The 18727-nt window shown below is 38.1% G+C and overlaps 1 protein-coding gene across 2 annotated transcripts in view; it reads right to left on the reverse strand.

The window, feature by feature from the left end:
• LOC131692429 (peroxidasin) overlaps nt 1-18727 on the reverse strand; it is a 466662-nt gene that overhangs the window by 167074 nt on the left and 280861 nt on the right. The window contains exon 8 of one of the 2 annotated variants that reach the window (XM_058979472.1): nt 7532-7696. The exons of the other annotated variant lie outside the window; for it this stretch is intronic. Within the exon in view, the coding sequence (XP_058835455.1) occupies nt 7532-7696 (165 nt within the window). The remainder of the gene's footprint in view (nt 1-7531; nt 7697-18727) is intronic. 2 annotated transcript variants of the gene reach the window in all.

The raw sequence follows: 18727 nt of genomic DNA on the forward strand, positions 1-18727 counted from the left end.
TAAATATGAACATATGTTTGATGGGCTTTGGCAGACGAACAAGACTGAATTCGAGTAAATTCTTTCTTGAGCATGTTTTCCTTATCATGAAGATATGCGAAATATGCGAAAAAAAAGTTCATCATAATCAGAAATAGTTATCAGACTACATCAAGGGACGAGAAGAATATTTTAACAGCTTCAGTTTATTATAGAGAAAAAAAATGCTCGATTTAGTCAATGTCCCCATTTTGTCACCCTAAAATACACCATGAGACTGATAAAAATGGGTCTTTATTATTATTATTATTCACTGTGTTTCACATTAATAGGTACATTTCTTTTTTGGAGATTTTTTTATTGCATCGAACTACAACAATTTTTAGGTAGTTTTGAAGGGGTTATTTTATAGACTTCTTCCAAAATTTGGCGAACCTATTCCAATTCGTATACCAATTAATTGGTATACTTAAGGGTTTATATGTTGCAGATAGAGAAAATACTGAAATTTTCAGCTTTTTCCTACACAATATTACGAAAGCTTATTAAACAATTTTTCCTAATAAGTTTATGAAAATTATAAACTATTTGAAATGTTTTAATAGTTTTATTTTTTATTTAACCGTGATTTTTTAATAAATAGTGACCATCGCTTCACAACGTAGTACCATTTTTTCGCTTTCCCATTGATTTGGTTTGAGATTTCTAGCACTGAGGCTGTCCTATGCTGATTTGAGCGATTCTCTGAGTCCTGCCACTATCCCATGTAGTATATGTTATCAAAAACATCGCGAAGCATCAAGTTCTAAATGTTCTCAAACGATATAATATCCGAAAAGTGTGATAAGAGTTATAAGAAATGTCTCATCACACTGTTAGGTGGATTAAAAACGTTTTTCTATAGAAAGTTATTTTCTATCCTCAAGGGTTTTCGCTTTATTATCATTTTAATACGTCCGTCACGTTACACAATTTTCGCAGTGAGTTTGGAGGTTTCCTGACCAAATTGAAAAAGTCTATTCCATTGGCCCCCAAAATTGAATGAACACAGTTTTTAGTTGAAGCTTGGAAAACAAAGAAGAGTTTGAAATATAGTTTTCCTGAAGAAAATCTTTATTTTTTCGATGTTATGGAGTACATACCACTATCATACCTCTATCACTTATAAAAATGATGCAAAATTTATTAAAAGGGTGCAAATTAAAGATTATATTTTTTTGTTTCAAGTGCTTCACCGTCGACACGTAGCTCATCAAGTTCATGGCTGGCGAACCATTGTGCGTAAGTGCAAAGTGTACCAAGTATGTAATCGAAATTTCCACAATTATTTTGGGCATAACCAGCCATGGAGTCATAGTTTGGAGAAATTGAGAAAGGCACAATTGCATCACTAGGTGGATTAAAATAGGTTTTTATATTAATGTTTGTATTCTTTTTTTTCTTTTCATTGATTCCCAAAATTTTCCTACTTTCACCGATTATTTATTCTGTTTTGGTTTTTCTTACACATTTTTTGACAATTGACTTTAATTTGTTTATTTGATTAATTTTGTGATTTTTAGATTTTTTTGTATAATTTTTCAATATTCAGTTTTCCCCTTGCTTTTTTATCTTTTTTCAATGATCTCCGTTTAGATATTACTTTTAATTTATGTAATTACTACACTTCTACTTTTTCCATTTCTCTACTTTTACTAATACTATTGACAAAAATGGCTCTTTACAGTCATCAAAACTTTCGAAGAGATACTAAAATACTCCAAAGTATTAGGCCCTATGTTTTTGCCTTTCTCAATAATTTTCATTCATTGGCACTACAAACAACTAGAGCAAAAAACTGGTATATAACTATAGAATTTCAGTGTAATATACATAATATTAGTGAGTTCCACACTTTTTCTTTTTGGGAGGCGCGAATATACAGTGGTGAGGGCACGTACGTTTGATACCCCGGTCCGAATTTCCTCTCTACTACCCTGCTCGTTAGGGCATCGCAATTTTTTTTTGAATTCTCGAACGCCCCCCCCCCCCTCTCATATTGTGACAAATGACAAATGTCAAAGCTCAGATGCCAAATTTCACATCATTTGGACAATTCTAGACTCCCACCCACTTCGCTTGAAATTTTTGAAATTAGTGCTATGGGAAAATATGGAGGAAAAATATATTAAATGCTATAACTTTTGAAGTAGCAATCAGAAACTTACAATTTATACCGCTTTTGAAAGGAAATAACCTTTGAATGGTTCCTATAAAAATACGGGAAAGTGGGGTACTGGGTCAGTTTGGCCCCAAAATCCCCTATTTAAAAAAAAACTTTCTGCACCGTGCTGCAAATCATACATATTTTGCAGTTTTTGTAATGTGGAAAAATCTCAGAAAATTATTAAAAATAAGGGATTTGGGGCCCAAAATGACCCAGTACCCCACTTTCCCGTATTTTTCTAGAAACAAAAATATCTCTATTCAAATACTAACGTTATTTCCTTTAAAAAGAGGTATAAACTGTAATTTTCTGGTTGCTACTTCAAAAATTATAACATTTAATATATTTTTCCTCCATATTTTCCCATAGTACCAATTTCAAAAATTTCAAGCGAAGTCTAGAATTGTCCAAATGATGTGAAATTTAGCATCTGAGCTTACTTTGACATTTGTCACAATATGAGAAGGGGGCCTTTGAGAATTCAAAAAACAAATGTTTTGCGATGCCCTTCTGCTCATGCACATGTATTCGAAAACGTAAATTAGAACTTGCGAATTTCTCGGGTTTCATTTCAATATTTTCAAAACGGAAGCGTTACGTACGCTTTGCAACTTAATAAAATTCCTCCTATTAAACATGTCCTAATCATTTTTCACAGCTCGAACGGATCACAACTTTGTCCGGTACGTAAAACTTGTTGTAATAGTCAAAAAACTAGTCTACCGAGGTGTTGACGTTGGACAATTATTTTGTGTACAAGCTTTCTGCATAATGCTAAAAAAGTTCTGACAAAGCATGCTACTTTTACTGCTCATTCGCCAAATTTTAATTTCGAATTATTGAACTTGTAACCTATGATTTCTTAGGTCACAATATCGTCGCTTTGGTCATTGAGCCCAGCTTGTATATATTTGTTAATATTTTTATTTTTGTTGTATAAATAAATAACAGTGTACGGTCTATCTCATGTATTTGACGCAAGGATGCAAAATGCCTACATTTTCTGCGGCTGTAATTTTTTTGCCTACATTCTCATTTCTCTTTTGACGCTGCTGTCGTTCGCTATTGCAGGACGCCCAGCGTTGTACGGCTGTCTGTAAGCAAAGCAGTAACATGACAAAGAAATACTGCCCCCAGTACAGCCACCAGACGCAAGCGGTACAGCTTCTCTTTCCTTATTTTACACTTTTTAATATTTTTAATCTACTCAATATTTTCAATCACAACCGACGGCAATAAATGCGGTTCGTTTAGGCCACGGCCGGCATCATCGCTTTCGTGTGCGGGCCTCTCCCTTTAACTACGCAGAGAAAAGTGTACAAAGCGAGAGAACAAACTTTACTACGCCACACTCTCACCGAGCAGTCGGAGTACAGTAGCAAAACAAAAATGTATTCTACAGCTCTAAGGGGAAAATGTACTCGGTTTGGCTACCGTTCTGGCAAGAGCTGTAGTGATGCATCGCTGTAGCGGGCTGTACGGCTTGTGCAAATGTAAATATACCGAAAAAAATGTAGTTTACCAGTACCTTTGGCATCCCTGATTTGACGACGCCTGTTCTTTGTTTATACTTTGAAATTATTGTTCGTAAATGTCTATGTAGAATTTAAACGTCAAACCATTACTACTCCGTGCTTGCATGTTTGAGTCGCGTTTAAGTTCTGCTTAATAGCCCAGGTTGGTGTCAAACGTAGGTTTTGTTATTTATTTGTTCAGAGATTTATTTATTTTTTGGCTATTTATTTATTTATTTTTATATCTATTTATTTATATACTAATTTATTCATATATTTAGAAAGAGAAAGGATTGCTCGGACTGTTTGTTGCGTGAGAAAGAAGCTGGAGATTTTGAGGATATCTGGAGAAGGTTTGGAATGGGATGAAAAATGGATAAGCAAGTATCAGTCACTCGCGTAAGTATGAGATGAGGAAGGAAATAGAAAAACTGGTATATTTTTCTGCAGACATATTCTAATTTATATATACAAAAACCTATTTTAATCCACCTAGCGGTGCAATTGTGCCTTTCTCAATCGTGAATCACGAGAATGTGTGCGTTGTTTATATTCATTAAAAACTTTTAAATGCATATATTACATTTTATTATTATACATCACAATACTACTATATACAGGAAAATAAATCATTATTCGAGTTCTAAAATTTTGAAAAAGAAAAAACAGCCACGGTAATATTGAACTGAAAAAAGGTACGAAATCGGCAAAGTCCCAAAAAGTCGATTTTCATAAAAAAATACACACACACATACATACATACACACATACATACACACACACAGACATTTGCCGAACTCGACGAACTGAATCGAATGGTATATGTCACTCGGCCCTCCGGGCCTCCGTTAAAAAGTCGGTTTTCAGAGCAATTGCAATACCTTTCCATTGAGAAAGGCAAAAAGGTGCGAAATCGGCAAAGTCCCAAAAAGTCGATTATTATAAAAAAAAATTTCGAGATAACATAAAATCTCGACGTTTCATGCATTTTAAAGATGTTTGGCATCAAAAATACGAATTCGATTTCTGAAATTTCATGAGGTCCCCCCTTTGAAAAAAAATTTGATTTCCGGCTTATATGGGAATTTCATATGTGACCGGACGGTTTAGTCTATATTTCCGGAACCATATAAGCGATCCGTATGAAATTTTATAGACATCTATGGGGATATTATAGCTATCATTTGGGACTAAGTTTGGCCCAACCATTTTCGGGAAACTGATGTGAGTTCGTAAATTTTGAAAGATGGCCGCTTTTCCCGGGCACTTCCGGAACCGTCTATGGTGGTTAATGTAGTCAACGAAAGTTTGGTTGGCCGTCGGTGACCTAGAACAGCAAATTTAAGTTGTTTGAGAGACATTTTAGAGAAATTTTTACCTTTTTTGCTTTCATCGGAGTATCGGTTTGAATCACAATTTGCTATGTGATCGCACGCCACAACCTGTAACTCCGGAACCGGAAGTCGGATCGGGATGAAATTAAATAGCCATTTACGGGGACGCAATACCTTTCATTTGAGGCCAAGTTTAGTCGAATCGGTCTAGCCATCTCCGAGAAACCGATTTGACTGTTATTCTGAATTTAGATACTTCCGCCGGGGCTTCCGGAACCGAGGATGGTGGCCAATGTGGCCAAATAGACTTTGAATGAATGTTAGTGACCTAATACTACAAATCGAAGCAGTTGTGGTCATGTTTTGGAAAAAAAATCACCTTTATACATTCATTGCAGAATTTATTAAAATCGACATTTTCTGCGTGTTCGTACTTATCACCCTGTAATTCCGGAACCGGAAGTCGGATCCATTAGAAATTCAATAGCAGCCTATGGGAACGTTGCACCTTTCATTTGAGACTAAGTTTGTCAAAATCGGTTCAGCCATCTCTGAGAAAAATGAGTGACATTTTTGGTCACATACACACACACATACACACACACATACATACATACACACATACATACACACACAGACATTTGCCGAACTCGACGAACTGAATCGAATGGTATATGTCACTCGGCCCTCCGGGCCTCCGTTAAAAAGTCGGTTTTCAGAGCAATTGCAATACCTTTCTATTGAGAAAGGCAAAAAAAATAAATACACTAAATACGCGTCGATTTCTTACCTCATATAAGGAATCGAAAGTAATGTTATAATCCATTTGATACAAACATTACAGTAAGGCGGGGCTGGTTGATGGAACGATGACCTCGGAGCATGTCTGGCGCTGTACACGAAATGGGTCATCGGAAAGTCAATTGAGCTAACACCTACCTAAATCCTTGAACCAAGTTATTCGCAAGGATACGTTAAAATACATGCAAACATCTTTTTTCTGTAAATCACTACCAGCTAGTGGGAGTTAGGATGGTTAACACACACATATTTATTTATTCATATATTTATTTATTTGCTTATTTATTTATTTATATTTGTTATTTATTTTGCTTGTTTATTTATTCATTTTGTTATTATATTTTTTGTTATAATTGTTCAATATTTAAAAAAAAAATCAAGGAAACAAGTACCGCACATTAAATATTCTTGATAGCTTTTGTACTAAAAATATCTCGTGACACCAACCAAAACGATAAAATGTTTGTAAATGTCAACCGTCATCGTTCTGTCATCTCATCATCACCGTCATCAAATGCGGGGTGGGATGCGAGGAGGCGCGGTGGGGATATTTTGGAAAACGGACAGGGCAAGGATAAAATCTACCGCTAAAAGGTAATGCGGCCTCTAATAGTTAATTGACCCGGAGGAGTGACGACCAGCAGCAGCGAGTTATACGCCCATTGTGACCGTGCGTTTCTTCCATAGTAAAGTTTGTGTCGATCCGTAGGATCTTGTTGACCGTTCAGAAAATCTATATATACAAGTTGTGTCGTCCATTTTGTTTATAGTGTAGTCCTTTTTGGTGCTTGTTTCCGCCGAAAATTGTTTACTATTCGCTCATTGACCATAGTGTGGGAAGAAAAGTCGCCCAGTGTGAATTTCTCCAGGAGATAACCGTGAAACGACCCTAATAGCTGCTGAGTATAGTGTGGCCCCACCACCACAAGTAAACGTTATAAACCGATACGTAACAAACTGTCAGCATTCCTTGACTTTTATTGGCAGAAATTTACCATAAACTTATTGACGAATGTGTATATATATTTTATGCGGAGAACTCGGTTTTAAATTGTTTTACCAAATTGATTTTCTAACTATTCAAATAATTTTAATAATATGATAATATGATACGTCATCGAACAGTCCTACGTCAACACAGCAGTTATGCTCTCTAGTTTTTGATACATTCTGGGGAAATTTCTGTTATTTTTTTGGTATGTTACTTTATTAACGAAACCAAAGTTATTACACAACTTGTAACGAAAAATCTTCATAACAAAATAACACATTCCATAATAATTTTGTTATTTCATTCTGATCGGGAAGCTGAATTCCACAGGTTATTGATAGCAATCACTGTTATTTGTCTGCAGGCATGCGAAACAATGGTCTGCTGCAGAAACTAATTGAATAAATTCAATAATCGTCCCTTTACTGGATCAGGTAGACTCTTCAACCAGTTGAATTTGATTCAGCCTGGTACAAGAGCATTAGTTTTGTATGACATTCGTTTATCTATCTACGATTTAAAGTGTTAGTGGCTTTAGTCCGAAACCAATCTGCTGGATATTTTTGTGATGGGTCCCTATCCCATTATTGGGATGTTATCATGAGGAGCCTTTCTTTGTCAGGATGTTGGTTGGTGAAAAGCTTCTAGTTAAACTTTTGAGTACAGATTTTCGTTTCAGTTCAACAACACAAAAAAATCTACTTACCTGTTGGGGGTGTAGCGGCAGTAGTAAGGGGAACAGCAGCTGATGATGATGCACTCTGTGGCGTTGTAATTGCATCAAGCGGTAAAGCTGCTGTGGCTAATGAAGAGGATGCTACCGGGTCAGTCACTGGTGGCGGTGGCGAAGTTGACGTTGAATGTGAAAGCGCTGTTTGTTAGTTAGTTTGTTCCATGGTCACACCGGTCATGGGATTAAAACGGGGTTGCAATGATGGTTAGTAGCAGGTAAGTAGTATCCGGATTTTGAAGCGTGTCAGTTATCATCACACACACACACACAGACATACGCGCACATGTGGGTGAACCGTGGCCGAGTTTCCGTAAGCAGCAAGGAAGGCATTAGAGAATGAAAACAGAAAAGAGTTTAAATTTAGTTAGATAAAACTTTACGTAAAGTGAACAGCAGCACAGCAGCGTGAAATCCCGTTCCAAGCCAAGCCCTCATAATTTCGCGCGCTCACCACACACGTGGTTTGTTGGGTGGTTTTGCTGGAGCGGAGGATAAAGTGCTTCGAGAAGTGCTCATAATGCTTACCCGGGATTGCTGTTTTATTAAAACAGGAACGACGCGGACAAGCTCGTTTGCACATTGAAAATGTTTATGCTTCGTCGGGTTAAAGTGATTGTGCTGATGGTTTTTGCGTGCCTTCCCTTGCAATCACGTTTCTAGTTTCTACATGATGAGATGAATCCTGCTGGCAGAATGTGTGCACAGATGTGTGTTCTAGTTTGTGGGAATGTGAGTGGGTACATATACATATGTTGAGTTTTCAATGACTATTGACTATACATCCCACTTTATTTTCAAACCAATTATGAGATTAAGTGATTTTTATACTTGAAAGCAGTGCAAAGTTAAATATTAGCTATTACGGTGAACAATGTAGTTCAGCTTAGATTCAATAAAATGATGAATGGGTATTGTTAGAGGCATAACCGCAATGGAGTAGAATACACTTATGATTTCAATAGTAATGGGATCTCCCCTTGTAGCCTGCGGGTTTAATTTCCATCGGAATCTGCAAACGGAATACTTTGAGTTGCCTTGTAAATTCAATCAACGACTTGAGTTATGTTCAACACATTCGCTTTTGTAAGCCAGAAAGTAATCAAATACGTCCTGTATTGGGACTCGGAAAAGATTGATTAATGCATGCTTCGTAACGTTCTTGATAAATTCCGAAGCGTTATTTGTTAGCCTCTCTGTCTCGGTAACAGCAAACGATCGCAGCTGCGATCTGTACCTCGTACCTGTAAGGTTCAACAGAGAAAGCTTGGAAAAGCGGCCATCTTGGAAAACGAAAAAAGCAGTTTTTTCTCACACCGTTGCAAAAATCTTTACGAAAATCAATCAATAGTATTCTACTAATGTCCCGAATACAATGATTCATTTTCAAGAAAAAAATTCCAACGGTTTCCGAAAAAACTGCTTTTTTCGTTTTGCAAGATGGCCGCTTTTTGAGGCGTTCTCAGTTGAACCTTAATCACGGGAAAAATGGCTTACGTTACGTGACCTTCACAAACATACTAATGCACAGCGAAGTAAATTAATTCAAACGCTGATCAAAAGTCAATAATTTAATATTCAGTTATCAATATTATGTGATGTTTTATTGTGTAGTGATTTCCGCATCGTTGGGCAGATTACTGGCTTTTAAATGTTGCGTTTACCCACGTTACAAGGGGTTCTAATCGACCAATTTTAGCTTCTTTTTGCATTGCATTTCATCCTCAAATGTTGTGAGTTTAATTCAAAAGTTTAGGATGGTCTGAAGTGATTTTTATACAAAATATCTATTGAAGGTGTGAAAGAAGGCTGTAGAATCATATAATGTATTTGGAAGCAACACTTCAACGAGCACCTGAACGGCGAGGAGAATGTAGGTACAGATGACCAAGGCAACGGAGGATTTGTCTATTTGTCAGTGCAGTTGAGGACGGGAATGAACCAACTCCCACGTTGAGGGAAGTTAAGGATGCCATCCAACAGCTCAAGAACAACAAAGCAGCTGACAAAGATGGTATCGCAGCAGAGCTCATCAAGTTGGGCCCGGAAAAGTTGGCCACTTGTCTGAACCGGTTAGTAGTCAGGATCTAGGAAACCGTACAGCTACCGGAGGAGTGGAAAGAAGTGATGATCTGCCCCATTCACAAGAAAGGCGAACATTTGGAGTGTGAGAACTTCCGAGCGATCACCATTTTGAATGCCGCCTAGATCATCTTCCGTCGTTCATCACCTAAAGTAAATGAGTTCGTGGGAAGTATTCAAGTCGGCTTCATCGATGACCGGTCGACAACGGACCAGATCTTCACCGTACGGCAAATCCTACAGAAATGCCGTGAATACCAGGTCCCAACGCATCACCTGTTCATCGACTTTAAGGCGGCATACGACAGTATAGACCGCGTAGAGCTATCGAAAATCATGGACGAAAACAGCTTTCCCTGGAAGCTGACTCGACTGATGAAAGCAACGATGGACGGCGTACAAAACAGCGGAAGGATTTCGGGTGAACTTTCCAGTCCATTCGAATCTCGACGGGGACTGAGACAAGCTGATGGACTCTCGTGTCTACTATTCAACATCGCTCTGGAAGGTGTGATGCGACGAGCCGTGCTCAACAGCCGGGCCACGATCTTCACGAAATCCGACCAATTTGTATGCTTCGCGGACGACATGGACATTATCGCCCGAACATTTGGAACGGTGGCAGGCCTGTACACCCGCCTGAAACGCGAAGCAGCGAAGGTCGGACTGGTGGTAAATGCGTCCAGAACAAAGTATATGCTGGTAGGCGGAACCGAAAATGACAGGATCCGGCTAGGAAACAGCGTTACGATCGACGGAGGTGCCTTCGAGGTAGTGTAGGATCCTTATTAATGACTGACAATAACGCGAGCCGTGAAATCCAAAGACGCATCATCGGTGGAAGTTGGGCCTACTATGGGCTCCAGAAGAAACTGCGGTCAAGAAAGATTCACCTCTGCACCAAATGCACCATGTACAAAACGCTTATAAGACCGGTGGTTCTCTACGGGCACGATACTTGGACCATGCTCGAGGAGGACCTGTAAGCGCTAGGAGTTTTCGAGCGACGGGTGCTAAGGACGATCTTTAGCGGTGTGCAGGAGAACGGTGTGTGGCGGCGAAGGATGATCCACGTGCTCGCTGCACTCTATGGCTAACCCAGTATCCAAAAGGTGGCCAAAGCTGTAAGGATACGGTGGGCAGGGCATGTTGCAAGAATGGCGGGCAACCAGGCATTGCATTTATCGCTCATATGATTAAATGCGCCCGGATAGTTTGCTACTGCGACAATAAAAACTCATATTTTCACACGAAAAGTTATTGGCACTCACACAACTTCACCGGATAAATACAATGTGTTATTTCTCCGGATAAATAAAACAGCCAGAGAATGAGTGAATGAGTTTATCACGGTATTCTTTTTTCGCTCGCTGCTTTACTGTCGTTATTTCAAAACGCGAAAAAACAAGACTATCATACTTCTTTGACGCTTTTCTTTGTAATTGAGTTTTTATTGATTTCCACGAAATTAAAATTTTATCACCTTCTCCGGTGATAAGGAAAAAGTCAAATAAATTTTATCCGGAAAATCATTCTCACGCTATTTGTGGAGACGGAGAATTTTGCGACTCATCATATCTCGGAAAAGTTGGACATCGGATAAGCTTCTTCTCGCGTGAATGAGAGAGAATTACAATGCCTGCGGACAACAATCCTGCAAAGATGGTGTTCGTTAATGATCCGGTTGGTACAAGAAGGCGAGGAGCGCAGAGAGCACGATCGGCAGACCAAGTGGAACGTGATTTAGCGAGTGTTGGGCGTAACCGACGTTGGAAAGCTACAAATCGAGTACTGTGGAGGCAAATTGTTGATTCAGTGTTATCATGAAATTGATGTTGAACCAAATAAATGAATGGATTTCTAAATCATAGCAACGCGCCTTTGTGATTTAATAGAGAAATGTTCAAAAAGGTATGTTGCGAGTGATTTTACAAAATAAATCATAGGGGAGACCGGGGCTGGTTAGCCAAGTTTTGCTTTCGGAATTATGCACTCATTTTTTCCTGTACGTACAGTGTATAGCGACAAAAATTAGTGCTAATCCGCGCTCAAGGTTATCTTGCAAGTTCGGTTCGGTCCTTCGCGTGTGAGGATTAAACAATAGCCAGCAGTATAAGATGGATCGGTTCGTCTTTGGACACCAGTTTAAGGGTCGATTTCTTCACCCTCGCTTAACTTTTAAACCAGGTTTACCAGTACATTTAAACCTGTCTTAAGCGCTAAGCGAGGGTGAAGAAATTGGCCCTAAGTGAAGTTAAACATTGTTTTGTCTTTAAAGTATTAATTTTTGAGAAATAGTTTATTAATTATTAAGTAAATTCACAAAATGTTTTCGGAATCAAACTTCTTGAATCACGCAGATGTGTTTTCATACCCCGAAATGAAAATTTGTCCAGAGTTGAAGTATTTATCCGCTGGATTAAGCATTGCGTTCAGTCGTGAGATAGACGTTGGATGGTATATGAATGCATAGATTTCCATGTAATTCACCTAGTAGTGAGAAAATAGATTTCTAACGTAATTAATATTCATATTATACTCGTAGCACAGACTACCAGACATAGCACTCAAAAACAAAGCTTCGCCCGCTTTAACGGTCATTTTAAATATATTTGTAGTTGGGACTGTGGCCACATTTGAAATTATGGCGCCACTGATGTATGAACAAACATATGGGGGATAGGCCACTAGTGAAAAATTGTTCCCAAACCTGAGGGGTGACCCAGCAGTAAATGAGTGTTTGGGACTGTGAATAAAAGGTGGAGCTAGTGTTCTGGGAAAATTGTCGGATCGATGTTTTTCGAGGGAATTCCCTCGTAGTGTTATGTCTGTTAGTCTGTGCTCGTAGCATCACCGAGAGCAACTGTTTTTGAATAAAAAAAATTCTAGTGAAAGTTTATCTTCTTTGCATGATTTATATTATACCAAAAATGGCGTAAAAATTATCAGTAGCATTATGTATAATAAAGATCTAAGGAATCAAAGTTTTGCCCAATATACAAAAATAATGTCACAGCACTAACCATCATTTACCATTCCTCACTTGGCGCCCCTCCCAAACCCCCGATCTTTCCACAATCGTGTTCGTGGCAACTGTCACGACTCAGATCTATCCCGATATTTCCAAATACATTTTTAAAATGTGTCATAAGATCTTAAAATAATCTGAAATATTTGTTAGTATCGAAACAAATTTAATCTTGTGCTGTATTTATTCAGGTTGAAGAAAACAAACCCATTTTTGTCTTCTGTTTCGCTATAAATAGTTTTCCATTTTAGCGTAGAACACTTGTGGAAATAAATTAAATATTACATTCTACTTGAAAAAGAAAATATTTGTGGCCCTGGCAAAATTTGAAAAATATTTGTATTATGAGAAAACTATAACTAATTTTTGTTCGAACCCCGCTTTCCATCTTCCTAGTCCTTTGAAGATGAGGGGCTATTCCTTCGAAACGTTGCAGTAAGGAGAGTCTAACTACATCAACTCTAATTTAATTCAATTCTATATTGAGCGTTTGTATATACTATAATTACGGAAATCCTTGGGTATTTCAAATTTGGTAATATGGTTGTTTGAAGACAAATTTTTTTAAACTTTTCGTATCCTTACTGAATTTCGAATGAAACATGTGTCATTTGAAAATTACGAACACCTGTTTTGGGTTGATATTATTGAGAATGTAGATTCATTGCATTGGAATGCACTTTTACGAAAAATAACGGATCAAATTCCAAAAATATCGGCAAATTAGATACGGGAAAAATGGTGCCCAAAGACCCATAAACTATCGAACTATACTTGCATCCCAGTAAAAGGATACTTTTAACTTATAGCGATGGTTTCAATTGCCCAAATTTGCCTTACGCGCTTCAATTGAAGCCTCAATGCTAGAATTAGCACAGGCATTGGCTAAATCAATAGACGTTTCGTTTGAGTGCTCCGTAGTCTACATGTAAATTAGCGATTACAATTGATACTGAGTTGTGCTGAAAACCCCAATATACATTTTTAATGATCAATGTGAATAAAAGCATATTTATTTGCGAAAAAAGATGACTTGTAATTTCAAAAATGTTCGTGTCTCAAGAGCAGTCCAGGGACACTTTCAATGGCCATTGGATCTTCGATGAATTTAAATACTTATTCTGCTAGTTTGAACCATCACTTTGTATTGTTTTGTGTAGAATGCATAAGCCCATATCTCCAGAACGAGAATACTGAACGAAACAATTCTCAAGTGATAAGGATGGGTGGAAAGAGACTGCATTGTAATCGACTGAATATACGGCTTTGGTGCCATCGACAATAATATAATTGCCAACATAACCTAGACACTTGATACACTTTTCTATATACTTCAATGCAAATGAATACTATTTACAGGTGACCATATCTTAGTTCACTATTTCTAATTACGCGTTCAAATACTGGACCTAAAAATTCTATTCTGCGCAAAAATCGTTTTTCAGAAATCTGTTACCAAAAAGATATCTTTTAATTCCAAAGCAAATGTCTGATTTCTAGATTTCCTGATGACTAATTAAGGCCCATCAACATCAAGAAAAAAGAACGAAAATATGCAAAGAAAAATGGGATTTTCACAAGCATTTCAGAATATTCTGAATCAATGGTTCTGGAATTAGTGCAATTTGTTTTATTCATTTACTTTATTTAAATAATTTTCTTTCAATTTTATTCTATATACTCATTTTTGCAATCCATTCTTTCCATGGATTACATTCGTTTTGTTTATTTTGTTATTTTAGTTATTTGCATTTGTATTTGAAATTTGTGTTCATCTGACACTAAGTCTTAATCAACTAAACTAAAAATAATTAACCTAATGTAACAGCAAACGGTGACGAAATTATAATTGAGGTCAAAGTGCTCGGCAAGCTCGTTGAAGCGACGAACCATCGCTAAAATCGGACTATTAGCAGCGTAGTTGGTGTTTCGCATTTCGATGTGTAGTAATGTCCGAGGGCAAAGAACACGGGTTGGGGCGTAGAGGTTGATTTGTCCAAGGAGATCGGGAACATCATACTCAGCCAACAGAAGCTTTGATATGAAAATGGCCTGCGAAGTATGTCTACGTTCTTGCAAAGTATGTAGTCCTAATAGTCTGCAACGGTTCTCATGTGGTAGTAGGTTCAACGGATCATTCCAAGGCAATTGACGTAAAGCATATCGTATAAATTTGCGCTGGACAGCTTCAATCCTTTCACTCCACGTTGCATGATAAGGGCACCAGACGATGTTTGCAAATTCCAACTGCGAGCGCACCAGTGAGCAATATAAAGCCTTGAAACACAGAGGATCGGTGAACAAGGTAGGATCGAAGCCAGTGGCAGAAACTCGAGGTACATCCTAGTTTATCAAGCTTTGCAAGCAGTATCTCATGGTTAACTGTGTCGAAAGCGGCCTTAAGATCTGTGCAGACCGTGTCCACCTGGAGTTTCCTGGATATGTTTTCAATGCAAAACGATGTGAAGCTAACTAAATTCGTCTCAACCGATCGACCAGGGAAGAATCCGTGCTGACAAGGGCTTATGTAATGTTTACTAGCAAAAAACAGCACCTCGTTGATAAGCGCTTCGAAGATTTTCGACTCAACTCTCAGCGAAGTGATTCCCCGGTAGTTCACGATGTTGCTTTTGTCATTTTTCTTGTGAACCGGAAACATAACTGAAAACTGAAAACAATCATCGGGAAATTTTTGCTGCTGAAGCGACACATTGAAAAGGTGCGTCAGTGGGATCGCTAAGATATCGGAACATTTTTTCAGAACAGCAGACGGCATAGCACTTTGTCCTGGAGCATAAGACGATTTTGTTTTCCGTATTGCAGAGAGAACCGATTGTACTGAAATAGTGAATACATCCATATCCACTGCACCAATGGGAACATCGCCGGTCGCGTTTTCGAGCTCGATGGCAGATGGTACATCAGTCGTGAAGACACTTGAAAAGTAGCTGGCAAATAGGGAGCATTTTTCCGCCGTTGTAGTCGCTACTTCGCCATTGTAGACCATCCTGGACGGAAGACCCGTTTCCTTTCTCTTCGTTTTAACAAAAGCCCAGAATCCCTTCGGATTTCGTCGTAAGTTTTGTTGGATGCGGTTCACATATCCTTTGTACAGCAATTTATTGTAACAGCGATACTCATTACTGGCGAGTGCGAAAAAGCGCTTCAGAATAGGTTATCGACGATTTGTGTACGCACGTAGGGCTTTGGCACGGGTGCGTTTCAGATTCCGAAGCATGGCGGTAGACCATGGAGGCTTCTTGGGAGGTTGATATTCTGGCACGGATTTTTCAACACAGTCAATGAGTAATCGGTTATAGAGATCGACTGCAGCATTTACATCAACTTGATCAAGTAGTACACTCCAGTCAATCAGCGATAGGGTGCGACGTAGTGCTGCTAAATCAGTTTTGCGAAAATTACGACGATTCACAGCTAAAGCTTCTTCATATTGTGGTGAACTAATGATGGAAATGGATATTTCTAATGCGGGATGATAGTTATCCAAAGGAACGATCACACTGGAAGCTTCAGAACACTCAGGCAAAGCATTCTCACTGACGAACACAAGGTCAAGAAAACGGGATTGATGGTTGGAAATCGTGCTTACTTGATTTAGTCCGTGAAAAGCCATCCCGTCCAGAAGTAAGCGGCTGGCAGGATTTGTTGTCGAGGATAATTGGTTAGGGTAAGCGTATCCACGTCCAGAAGAAACCCACATCAGTCCTGGTTGGTTGAAATCACCAAGAACTATTATCACATCGTTTGCATCTGCCTGAGAAGAAGCGTGTTCTATAGAGTCGAGATGGAGCTGCGTAATAGTGCAGTCAAGTCGCTTTTCTGGAGGAATGTAAACAGCTCCAATAAAGTAGCTCTTCGTCTGCGTAGTAATCTTCGTCCAAACAACTTCAATGCTTGATGAACTATCCACACCAAACTCACAGGAGGCTAGTACAGAAGAAACAGCGATCAAAACTCCCTCGCCGCGGTCATGAACACTGTTATGTACGCTTCGATCCGCACTATAAACCACATAAGAATCCTCGAAGAGCTGCATCGATGTAATACGATCATCAAGCCAAGTTTCCGTCAGAATATAAATATCGTAGTCGCCGTCAAGAGCAGCCAAGTACAAGTCCTCGATTTTCGTCCTTAGCCCTCTGACGTTTTGGTAGTATAGCCGTAAATCGTCAGCGTCACGTGGCAATCGTGCCGACATGCTGAAGGGGCGTGATGTACCCGATGAAACAGGATCCTCATTTAAAGCAAAATACTCACCTGAGAAGGGAGTTCGGAAGACCCCCTCACGACCTCCGAACGCAGGGCCGAGACGACTGAGCTGGTCGCTGGCTGGTAGCACGACTGCGTCGGAGCGCTCGGGGGCTTCCGTAGTACGGTATAAAAGGCGTCCCAGTGATGGCAGCGCAGCGTTATTTGACTCATTTTAAATATATGATCATTTCATTTCAATTTTTTTTCATTTGGTAATCTTTTTATTCCTTTTGTTTATTTAACCTCATTTTATCTATTATATTTATTTAATTCTTTGCATGCATTCCAATCAGTTTATTATCTCATGCATTTTATTAGTTTAATTCATTTATCTTATTTAATTCACTTTTTTCGAGTTATGCAATTTTATATTATTTTTTCGATTCACGCATTTTATTCATTTCAATAATCTGATTAATTTTGTTCAGTCTTTCATTTTATTCATTTCATGTAGAACGTTAATTGGACACAATTTAAAATATTTTATTAATTCCATTTTACTGATTTTTTTCATTTTAATCGTTTTATTGTTTAAATACAAACAAAATGAAAAAAAAATATGATAAAATGAATAAGAAGAAAACTTTATTCATTTTATCACCTTTTTCATTTTCTTTTTTTATTCGTTCTATTCGATTTTCCCACAAAAGCAAGTAAAACTAATAACTGTGACTATTACAGTTTATTTGAGCGCTAGTAGTTACAAGCAGTGGCGGATCCAGCGGGAGGGTCCTGGAGGTCCGGACCACTCCCGAAAATTTTAAACTTGTTGAGAAATTTTATATTAGTTTGAATTTTATATTAGTCCAAACTCAAAATCGTTTCAAACCAAATTTGAATGCCAATACTGATTTTCATTAAATGAGGTTTTTACATATTATGTATTTTACAATGTTTATTTTAAAATCGAAATTACGGACCCCCTGGTTACAAGAAACATTCGTAGAACTGAAGTTATTGCAATTGTTCTGATTGGATTCCACAGGAGCAGTGCTGTCAGTGACATTTTCAATTATCGGTGAAAAATTATATTTTGATATATCTTCGATGTCTTCAAAGATTGAAAACTTTGCAGGAGATGTGTATTAAGGATTAGTATGTAAAAATTGAGCAGGTACTAACACTGCTAGAGAAGCACCTATCTTGATCACAACAGGTTTTTCGTGTTTCTTTACTCTAACACTTTTAAGAAAAACGGGTTTGGAACGCTACATGTGCTAGGTATGAAAGGGTTAATTTTATCCTATTAGGCCATTACAAATCTTTTTTAAAAATTATGTCACCCCCCCCCCCTCTTCAAAATCGCTGGAAAAAATCAGGGGGCAAATAATTTGTTTTAATAACCTCAATTAAAAAAAAAATTGTCACTTTTTATAAAACAACAATAGCGTTCATAGAGTTTTGCTTTTCGTAATTGAAAAATTATTCTAGTAGGTTTGGAAATTGCCCTCCCATGATTTTTTTTATTTTGACCAAGAATGGTCAACATGGTAGATAGGACGTCCGAATAAAATCGTCGATCTAGTTTAACATCAAACGAAACGTTTACTGTTCGCGGAAGGAAGGACCCGCCCGTGAATTCTCAAACAAACATCTCATGGCAAGGCTAACAGACCTACTTCTGAATCGATTCCATTTTAAGGGGTTATATACAAAGTTATGGCGAAAAAGAGAGATAAGTTCGTGATTTTGTGTTATGCCATTTTTTTAATGAAAAAGACAGCTCGTTGGTAGTGTTATCGAAGTTCTAAAAACAAGTTAATTTAAAAATAATATTGAAGGTTGCCGGA

This window comes from Topomyia yanbarensis, chromosome 3 (genome assembly GCF_030247195.1).
Source record: "Topomyia yanbarensis strain Yona2022 chromosome 3, ASM3024719v1, whole genome shotgun sequence".
NCBI lineage: Eukaryota > Metazoa > Arthropoda > Insecta > Diptera > Culicidae > Topomyia > Topomyia yanbarensis.